At 40.6% G+C, this 11,364-nt stretch overlaps 1 protein-coding gene across 1 annotated transcript; it reads left to right on the top strand.

Annotated features, from left to right (window-relative positions):
* The first annotated feature begins 4,292 nt into the window (after window positions 1-4,292).
* fam241a (family with sequence similarity 241 member A) lies at window positions 4,293-11,175 on the top strand. Its single transcript, XM_084451480.1, has 2 exons — window positions 4,293-4,490; window positions 7,200-11,175. Exons 1-2 carry the CDS (start codon window positions 4,353-4,355, stop codon window positions 7,491-7,493), a joined length of 432 nt encoding a protein of 143 aa, XP_084307606.1. The 5' UTR covers window positions 4,293-4,352; the 3' UTR covers window positions 7,494-11,175.
* The last annotated feature ends 189 nt before the right edge of the window (window positions 11,176-11,364 follow it).

Genomic DNA, 11,364 nt, shown 5'->3' with positions numbered 1-11,364 from the left:
TGGTGAGGTAGAGTTAATTTGTCTCAATAAATAATTTTGAGTATTTGGGATTACATTTGCATTGTTTTCAGCAGACTGGTCAATTTTATTTAGAATTATAGATGTATTTATAATGATAATGATTGTTTCTTTGCAATCACAGACTTTTGCAATCACACAACTCATGTACAGTGAAACAAAGGTCTTATTGTCTCAAAGGCAGCCACAGTGGAATGAGGAAAAACAAACCTATAGGAGTTGCCTTGAATGCTGGAGGATGCTATGGTGCAATGACACAGTGGAAAATACAGTACTGTATGCTACAGTATTTCACAGACCATTCCTCGGGTTATTTGTGGTTTCCTTTTCAGCTTTTCATAGAGCTTGGTCAGTCACTTGAAAGGTATTAATGCCTTCAATTATTTCCCCTGATTGATGACAAATGGTTGGTAGTCCCACAGTATTGTTGACTTTTACAAGACTGACTTGCCAGCTGAAAATAATGGAATGGTGGTAATGCTATTAAAAGTCGAACATCTATTTTAATCCATCTTGGCCTCCTTTATACTTAAAATGTTGGACTTAGAGTGCGCTTAGATTCATTATTGGGGATGTATTTTGCACCCATGACTGAGCTTTGTACCAAAATGTAGGCTGGACCTCACCACATTTTAGAAGATTATACTACCACCTGTTCCTATATATCTGTATGGCAGGGTTACACTAATTACCATTTTATCTCACATCATGGTAAATGGATGGCACAATGGCACTTATATAGCGCTTTACAATGAAGGCCGCTCATTCACCCCACTACTCAATTGGAAATAGTCAGCCAATGCCCAGGGAAAAATGTCATTTAGTTTTAATCACCAAATTCTCTTCTCCAAAATAAACTGAAATTAGACCGCTTGGTTACTCATTGGAATTACATATAACTGAGGTTCAGGTGAAGGAAGAACACACCATAGCTTCTCCCCCTCTCACTAACACATGGCAGTACATACACACCTGATTTACTTGTATTTTTGCCCTGCTTTCGCATCACACCCCCACCCCATCTTCTGCTCCCACACTCTTCTATCTACTATCTAGTTTCCATGCTGTTGACCTTCAGGAAGCTTAGCAGAAACATTAAGGACTCATTCAAGTCTAATGCCTGGATACAATCACTCATATTCATTCATTACTTTTTCATCATCCATTCTGTAGCATCTGCTACAGTCGACTTCCTGTTTTTCTAAGTCTAACTACAATCTGTTGTTGGTGTGGTCTTTGATCTCATGAATATCCAACCCTGATTGCTGTGTATGACAATGTAAGTTGTGTGAGCACCTGGTTGAAATATGTCCTTGTATCTTTATATCTTTACTATAGGTATAGATGTTACATAGATACGTGGTTCATAGTGTTATCTTTCTCTCACCTTCGATCTCTATACTGCCAATAAACATATCTGGTGAGAGGAAACTGTGAAGAAAGCATCACAAACCCACATCAACTCCTGAGTCCTAATCTGGTTTAACCTTTTGAAAACATCCCCTTTGCACTTTGCTCTATGATGAAATTAGGTGAAAACTCATTGTTTTATTTCTCAGGTTCTCAAACTATTTGACTGTTTGACTTTTCCAGGCCATTGGAATAAGTTTGACATACTTTGGCAAGCCTACTGGCTGAACATACTCACCAGCATCCAGGTTTTCCAATTTCCAACAAACACAAAGGGCTCACTAACAAACCTAGGAAGGAAAGGATTTATAATATTTGAGACCTACAGACATGTAAAATACAATGATATGAGATGCCAACTCCCGCATGTGTTGTGTACAATGAACCGTAGATATATGAACATTTAAAGAAAGAGAGAAACAAAGAACAGGATACCATTACACATGGTACAATGCATATCTTTCAAGTTGATCTGGCAACCAAAAGTGCATTGTTGTGTGAGCTTGTTCATGGTATTACCTGATCCTTATCTGAGAAACAAGAGCAAAGAGCTACAGAAAACATTCCAGATTCAAATACTGAAGACTGTACTTTCCATATTAGCAGTATTTAGGTTCAGATGAGAAATGTAAATGGTGTATAGGGAGCCATGAGTAGCTGTGTTTCCGCAGGAATTTCAAATGATTATGATTAGGCAAAGCACAACTCACTGGGACTAAATGTTGACAACATCAATGATCAATCATCAATGATCAACATTGGTGGGCTTCAACCCCCCTCCCAACCCCGCCCAACCCCAGAGGAATATACCATGCCACTGACTGTAGGTGTTGGACATTTCTATGTTAAAGCTTTTGCGGTATTTAGCTTCCCATGGTAAAGGGACATATTGTATTGTTAGAGTTCCCTCTGCTGGCCAATAGTAGCGTTGTTCTAGCCTTGGTCTAATTTCAGTTTAGGGTAGCCAGTGACAACACATGGGGGACAATCACGTGTCTAGTGGAGAGGTGAATAGTGGCCAAGGGTTGGACAGAAGGCCACGCATTGTGATAGGTCCGTCTGGAAGAAGGGAATCTTTAGTTGGTTGGAAGACATGCTGCAGGTCAGCCGCTGATTCACCTGGACTACGGCTTCCCAGGGACTTAGACAGGGTTGTCTTGTCAACATAGAGTTCTGGCAGTCTCACAGACAGATGTTGTCATGGAGACCTGAAGATTGAGTGTAACAGCGAATGGGATTCAGATTCAGAAGAGTCTGTACTAAACTAAACCCCATTTGTGAAAGGGGGGCACATATGGGAACTAAAACATGAATGTCTGTCATCATTTCCATGTTGATACTGTACTTAGCAAAGACCTGTCCATGTTATTAATATAAGGCTACAAGAATTAAAAAATAATAATTTACCGATCATTTTTATTTGTTTACATATATTAAATAGTTAAGTATTTACAAATGGTTTATAAATATCTTATGTTAAAAGGTTAGCATAGTAATTATAAAATGTTATCTAACAAGACAGACATATCTGCTGTGTGTCATGTTGAGGCATATTTTGTGTAGCATATATTACAATGCACAATACATTTTCTACCCAGCTTTTGGCAAGTACAATACTAGCCAGTTCACTTTTTTCTTCTTTATTTAAGCAGACAAGCTGACTGAGAACATATTCATAATGTATTTGCAGCAACAAACTGGGGGAAGAGTATATGATGAGTAGATGTCCCATTGTGCTCTGACTTCCCAGGAAGCAGGAGCCAGAGGTCCAGAAGCTCTGAAGCCAGAGTGGTCAAACTAGAAGAGAGGAGAAGAAAGCTATTATAATTTTCTTCAGGTACAGGTAACTTCAGGTGAGACATTTTGAATAAAATCACACAAACACAGAACAGAAATATTGTGTGGTAGGCCTACTTGTGGTATTGATACACATACATAAATGCTGTATACTGAGACAGATACAAAGTGCCATTTCAAACTGACCAATTGCTTGAGAGGTCAAGGTAGACATGGACATGGAAGGTGATATTTGGAAGAAAGAGAGCCGCATGGGCAGGTAGGCTATAGAGAGGTGGTATTGTGTATACAGATATGTGTATAGATCCACTATGTGCAGGTGGAGCATATCCCCCAGTCCCCCCTAGGGGGAGGCAGAGGGCAGGTTCAGCTCTTTATCAAATAGGCCCACTGTTAGTCGATTCCAGAGTATTTTGTGATATTTAGATTTTAAATTCCTTTTTGCGTGATGTCAAAGATGCAATACCTTTATATTATGTGTGTTCTCTTTGGAAGACTGTGTTAGGCATAAAGGAAACTTAAACCCTGGCAAAATAACCACTGCCCATTTTTGAGAGACCTCAGAAGATTTAAGATGAGAATATTCAAGAGGACAGCCAATAGCCAACTATTGAATTAATGGGGGGGGGGGGGCGTGTCATTCAGTGGAGGTAGGGGGTGGTTTCTTTCTAAAGTCACAGTCATCTCCACTATCTTGAGAGCATTGAGTTCCAGGTTGTTTTGGCCACACCAGGACAGCAGCTGGACGATCTCCCACCTGTAGGCGGACTCCTCTCCCTCAAAGATGAGTATGAGGGTGGTTTCGTCTGCAAACTTCGTGAGCTTGACTGGTGGCTGGAGATGCAGCTGTTCGTGTACAGGGAATATATAGGCTATATTCAGGCATTCCCCTTATTTATGGCATTTGTATTGACGTACTACTGGAAGTGTTGACATAATGTGATTAATATATGTAGCCTAGAAAAAACGTTGTATTTTTATTTTTATCAAAGGACGAAGCGGTGATATGACAAGACATGCCAGTGACGTAGCCTAAACAATGTTCACACGTGACCTGGAAGCGATACTGGCATGTTTTTTTGTGGTCGTCATCAGCTAGCTAGTTGGAGAAGCATTTTTCTGACGGTATGAATAATATATCGACTGTAACTCCATCAACTGTGAATGACCAGTGTGCACGGGATCAGCGTGACTTAGAGGAGCTAGAGAATCGAAGAAAATGGAGACCTCATCATGCGCCCAACCACACGGCAAGACATATCCAGGTAACGCTAACTTGCTATGGCTAGCTGATTCCCTGCAGTGCATATAACGCTAGCTAGATAGCTTAATCAGAGAGGTTCTCTGCCTTTAGTTTATGCACTCTCTAGCTATCCGATTGCGTTTATCTCTACTCTAGGGGCTTAGTTACCCCCTAAACCTGAATAGCGTCTCTATAGCTCGGGAAAACGATTACAACTTACTGTAGCTACCCACTAGCTACATACTGTAGCTTAGCAGCACTTATAAGCAAGTAGCTATCTGCAGGTTAAGAAAATCAATACAATTAGAGTAGCACTAAGTTATGAATAAAATGAACAGTATGACATGACGATGATGATGATAATGATAATGATCAGCCATGGAGACATTCAGCAGGTGTCTCGCAAACTTCCTCCACTTAAAGTCGCACTGAAACGGACGTTTGAGATCATCTAACTTCCGTAGTTTGACGTATTTCCGATGCAAACAAGCTATGAGGGCGGGACATATGTTTAGAGGAATTTGATTGGAACATTGACAAGTGGACGGGTTTTAAAGGACAATGCTCGTTTTTGACAACCTGGACCTTATTTACGACATATTATAAGACGTTTGACTCACCGAGATCACTTTGGTGTAGTTCGGAGGCATGTAGAAGAAATTTAAAATCCAGCGCGAGCCAGTATCCATGTAATGGCGGTGGTCGGGGCACTTAGAATGCAGTTTCTAAAAATCTATTTTCTGCCGCGAAACGGTTGTTTTCCTCAATCTGTCTTGATGAATCGCTAGTTGTGCTTACATAGAGCATAGGCCTGTGGTGGTTTTCACATTAAGAACTTTCCTTTAAGAACTTTAGACAGATTCGATAGAAGGATAGCGTTGATTGATGGTTGGATGTCATGAGATTATTGGCCTAAAATCTAAGGTACCTGTTGTCGTCACTGCACGTGACCTACCGTTTCCAGGAAGTAAGAAATTATATACTTTGATATAAGATTACAACAAAAGTAGAATTTAGTAATTTTTTTGGCATACATCGTTGAATAGGTGAACACTAATTATGTGAACCAAAATGGGACAGAATGCTTTTTTCATTTCAGTACGACTTTAAGTAGTAAAGGGAAAATGCATGTTTAGCCCTGTTTTAAGGTTACTTATGATCATATACAATGGTTCAGATCAAAACGTTGACAAAACTAGCACTTTTGAGAAAGTCTGATAATTGCTCTACCACCGTTTTGGTCATACAATGGATGTGGGTGGGCACCTTAAAATCTTTCAAAAACATGTTAAACTCTCGATTTCAAAGACAAGAAGCTCACCGAGGGGGTGACCAGACTCCAACTATGGACTAAAAGGCTTGAGGACGACCCCCCTCCCATTGAAATGGGTATCCCTCCCTCTGAAGCCCTCCCTCCAGGCTCAGAAGCACCATGGGTCCAGTGGAAGACGCTAAACCGCCTGAGAACAGGAACAGGGCGATCCAAAGCTGCCATGGCCAGATGGGGCTATGAAACTGGCCAAACCATCTGTGAATGTGGACAAGAGGAGCAGACAATGCAGCACTGCCTCGTCTGCCCTCTACTACCCAACCAGTGCAGCTCAAAGGACCTCGCAGTGTTCAATAAAAATGCAAAGGACTGTGTAAAGACATGGGAAACTGTCATATAACCAACCAGCTTCAAAGACACGAAAGAGAGAGAGAGACCGAGGGGGTAATTGGTGTCCGTTGGTGTTCTGACATCAAATTTCATTAGCCTCGCGTCACCAGTCTCTCCTTGGGGTGAAGAGCCTGGTGTCTATTTACTTCACTGCCTTAAGCCCGCCCCCTCATCCGGCTCGAGCCTGTAGAGCCCGCCTCCAACATCCGCTTGCTTTATTTTTCCTTAAAGGAGTAGTAAAGGGAAAATGCATGTTTAGCCCTATTAAACCTACCATACGTTATCCGATTTACTCCAAATTGCTCATGGTGGATGAAGGTCGCACCCTCAACACATCTGTGCGTCAGCATTGAGTCATACTTTTAGCGCCACCTACTGCTTACAGGAAGTCCTCATAACTCCTACATACGTTATCCGATTTACACCAAATTGCTCACGCTTGATGAAGGTCGCACCCTTAACACATCTGTGCGTCAGCATTGAGTCATACTTATAGTGCCACCTATTGCTTACAGGAAGTCCTCATAACTCCTACATACATTATCCAATTTACCACAAATTGCTCACACTTGATGAAGGTTGCGTCCTGAACACATCAGTAGGTCAGTATTGAGTCATACTTATAGCTCTGCCTACAGGCCAAGCAGGAAGTCATCATAACTCCTACATACATTGTCCGATTTACACGACATTTCTCACGCTTCATCTAGTTACCGTCCTGAACACATCTATACATCGGTATTGAGTCACGCTTAGAGCGCCACCTACTGGTTACAGAAAGTTTATCTCAGTACTGGACACCGAAATACAGTAGCACACCCTTTAACGGCGCCACACCCCAACACACATGAGGTGCGAGTAGTCCATATAGCTTTCTGGTTTTATACAGCACCTGTCTTATTTTGACTACAATTTGTCAATTTGTCTGTTATCAAATTCTGAATGATTAGCTTGATAGCTTATTGCTTAATTAAATTTGACCTTAGCTTTAGCTATAGAAAAATACTGGAGTCTATGGTTGTTGTTAGCAACATGAATCCCCCTCACCCTCCAAACTATCTCTGTCCTCAGGATGACCCCAGAGCCAGGCCACGCCATACCAGCGATCCCTTAGCCAGGTGGCCCCATGTGGATGACCCCACAACCAGAGCTTCCCAGGTGGATGACTGTGAGCGTCTGGGGACCCTGTTCGGGGAGCTCAACAAGTGCCTTCGCAACATTGGCTTCACCCAGATGTACTTTGGGGAGAAGATTGTGGAGCCTGTGGTGATCATCTTCTTCTGGGTCCTGCTGTGGTTTCTGGGTATCCAAGCTCTTGGCCTGGTCGGAACTCTGTGCATTGTCATCATCTACATCCAGAAATAATAGAGGAATTAATGCAAATGGCAGATCATGTGAAATTGCTTTACTGTGTTTGGTTTTCACTAACACTTTATAGGCCTAGACTCAGCTGAGCTTCTATGGATTTATAGTGGCCAACTAATCCAGGGATGTGCTTCTAGAGTGATTTCCTGAGGAATGGCTTTTCACTACACGTTGATAGGAGGGAGGTTGGAGCGCTGAGTTAATTTCTTGAAGGATCCAGTAACCATAATCATTTCATAATCAAATCAACAAGCTCCCAAATTGTGTTCTGATCATCAAAAGTACGATCCTTTCCTCAGCTTGTCTCATGTAAGTCTTGAGCAGTAGCCAGTTGAACATGTAGATATTGTCTTTTGAGATCAGTGGTCACAAATAAAGAGTGTCAGGACTTTTGAGATTCAAATTCTTCAAGCATGCAGTGATGATGATAGATCATGCACCTTACCAGTCTTATGACCTGGAATGATTATCAGTGTTTTGATAGGTACTAGGGACTTTTTTTTTACTCATACTGCATGCATTCAGAAAATTGGTCTGAAGACTGTACTTTTTACAATAATTTATTGGGAATGCTTGTGGTATCCTAGGCTATGTCAAAATGAGGGAGAATGGTATATTGTTGGAATCAATATATTAGATTATTTAATTTAACTAGATTGGCATATCATTTCCAAAGATTTGTATCAAGCCAGAAGGTGGCATTATCAGGTTGGAAATTACTTAAGTTTTGATATTTTTGAATGTCAGTTAATGTTTTTTTTTTTTTTAACCTCCTCGAATATCTGTCTGGTACTGTCCTCATCTTGGCTGTCCTAGCCCTATCTCCAAATGTCTTCCTTCCTTTCAACCTCACCCACTTGACCCACACTTGTGAAGGAAAAAAAGCCACACGTCAGTTGTGTGATTAGCCAAAAACATTCCTCATGAAGTGAACTCCCTCTTATACCAATGCTGCTGTATTCCCAGACTCTTCAAGACTTTTGGGTTATCAAATCGTTGTCAAATTCTCTTCAGGGAAAGGGGTCAAAACAAAATTATGTCTGGTTCAATATATTTTATGTTTAATTTATCTTATTTTGTTAGAAATACTACAATCATACATAATGTTAGGTTAAATAGATTGTGATGAACCAGAGGATGACTGTGATGATCCAGATGAGGACTGTTGGGCATCCCAACCCTCAAAATAATAACCTAAATGTCAAACTGTAACAATATCAGAATAGATATAGAGATCATACTGTAAGCTGTAAGAATGCCCATTGCAAATATTTTCCTGTTATTACTTTGGGATTACTACATTGACACCTGCCCTGGCTTATTTAATCGCAGTATTGCATTGTACTGAATGTGACTCTGGATAGGTAAAACTATTCAACATTTAGCTTGTAAGTACAATTATTGTGGATTTATAAACCAGCAAAACTCAATGTCGATTTGTCCCTTAAACCTAGATCAGCATCACAAACAACTCAGGTTTGGAAACACCAACTGTAGAAACATCAATGTAATAAGCTTGCCTGAGCAGCCAAAATATGTTTATACTTGTGGAACGCTTAACTCGTGGTGTTTGACATGTCCCACGTTATTAATGTAAATTATTTTATATCAACAAAATGTAGACTCACGATTGATGTTGCACAAACCAGATCTAATATGGTGACCTCTCAGGCAGATCAGGTAATTGAGGCTTCAGAACTTGGTACTCTTTTGATGACGTGTCACAAAAGTAGGGGTGTAACGATTCTGAATCAAAGTCGTAAAACTAAAATAACACATTTGATTTCGACCTTTAAAATAACCATGTTGAGATTCTGGCTTCATCAGGGCGGCTGTAGCTCAGTTGGTAGAGCAGGTCGTTCAGTGATCGAAGGGTCAGTTGTTCAAATCCCAGCTCCGACTGTCCACATGTCAAAGTGTCCTTGAGCAAGACACCTAACCCCAAATTGCTCCCAATGAGCAGGTTAGCACCTTGCATGGCAGCTACCGGCATTGGTGTGTGAATGTGTGTGTGAATGGGTGACTGAGCGCTTTGACTGCCGCTAAGGTGGAAAAGCGCTATATAAGTGCAGTCCATTTACCATTTTACCATCACTTCAGTTTTTTGCCCCACCAAATCTCATGATGGCAAAAAAGAGATGACGACATTTTTGCCTCATTTACAAGATCTATAATTTTCTCAGTCCATACTGAATTTTGTTTCAAGTCATAATCAAGTCAGCAACATACTGATACTGTATATTGTGAGAGAGGGAGACAGACTTGTCCCGCTTCCCATTGTAGGCTATTACATGCATGTGAGCGTGAGGCTTTATCTGTTTAATTGTTTAAAGATAAAAACGAAAACAGTATACAGTTGTAACCCTAAAATCGATAGTTGTATCAAATCGTGGATTTGGTGAATCATTACACCCCTGTCCAAAAGCTTTGCTTACTGAATGTAATTAGGGTTTTCAGGGTGACGGTAGCCTTGAGGTTGGTCTGTAACAGAAAGATCACTGGTTCTAATCACGGTACTGTCAGTGTACCATCATTGTGCGCTTGAGCAAGGCACTTAACCCTAAAGCTCCATGGCATGGGTACCGGAGCAATGTCAACCTAGGCTCTGACTCCAGCTCTGTGTACTGTAGGTGTCTCAGGGTGAGTTGGGATATGCACATGACAGTCCCAATGCAGTTGTGTTTACATACATGGACAAATGGAACACACCTACGTAATAAATAAAGACAAGTTTTGGCACGTTTTATTCTTGTTGGGTCAACTATCCATACAGGTATTTAGTCGGATGTACAAACAGTTCTATTGAGACTTGAGGGTTGATCCCAAACTAGTCTGGCTCAACGGATGTAGGTTTTTGAGACAAACCTCTTATTGGCTCCGCTCAATTCCAGCAGTGCCAGTCAAATTCAATCCCCCAAACACTATTTTGCACTGTTGACCCCAAAAAGTGCACCATTGGGAGAAAAAAAAAACAAGCTTAGCGCCGCCCAAGACAATTGTGTGGAGAAAGGTCTAGCTATGCAAGACCAGTCACGAAGCAACTCATAAGCTTTACTTCCTGTACACTTTTTTTCTTGACAGTTCAGTGATTTTAATGGGAAAAACTGAAAGGAAGTCAGAGAATGGGTACTTCCTGAACACTTGTGGAGATGAGGCATGTTTTGTTAGCAATTTGGTAACAGCCCTGTGAGTTGCAGGCTGACATTGTCACCTTATTGCTTAAACTTGTCCAATACATTCATCTGAGTGGTAAATAAGAAATAAATAAATAATAATAGCAATAATAATAATTTCATTTATAAAGCACTTTTCATTGTCAGATAATCTCAAAGTGCTGGTACATAAAGTTCAGGTTGTTTGGATGAGGCAATACAGTCCAATCTGTTTCACTTGAGGTTTGCTAATTGTTATTGAGACCCCATTTTATATTTATATTTTGTGTAAAGAATGATGGGATGTGTAAATGCCTCGGAGGTCAGTTGAATAATGATTTAACCAATTTGACCAAGTTTCCTATTGTTTTGGCACTAATAGTAATCTAATGTGAAGGTTTGGATTAAGTGTGTATGAGAACAAGAACTCCTCTGTACCTTAGAGGTAGAAGTCTACTGCTGATGTTTCTTCCCTGTGGAAAAAAGGTGGCATGGATCACTAATTGTGCCATTCATCTACTGTTTAATTAAAAAACATTAAGATGCATTTGTATTGTTTTTTTTGTATTGATATTCAAGCAATTATTTTTATTCAGGATTTTAAAGGTAGGATTTGTCAGTTGTACAACATTCAAACTTCCCCCCTCCTCCCTGCTCCTCCCCCTGATCGTGGTTGCCAAGTCAGACAGATTAACAACTGCAGCCTAACATCTGAAAGT

The sequence above is a fragment of the Borostomias antarcticus genome (assembly GCF_949987555.1).
Source record: "Borostomias antarcticus genome assembly, chromosome: 16".
NCBI lineage: Eukaryota > Metazoa > Chordata > Actinopteri > Stomiiformes > Stomiidae > Borostomias > Borostomias antarcticus.
The sequence above is the reverse complement of the archived record's forward strand: the minus strand, read 5'-3'. Positions and strand labels throughout refer to the sequence as shown.

Bases quoted from the DNA above. Each gene is read 5' to 3' on its own strand.
- fam241a (XM_084451480.1), top strand. From the start codon at position 4,353: ATGAATAATATATCGACTGTAACTCCATCAACTGTGAATGACCAGTGT. The intron at 4,491-7,199 runs GTAACGCTAACT...CTCTGTCCTCAG, and splicing joins ACACGGCAAGACATATCCAG to GATGACCCCAGAGCCAGGCC.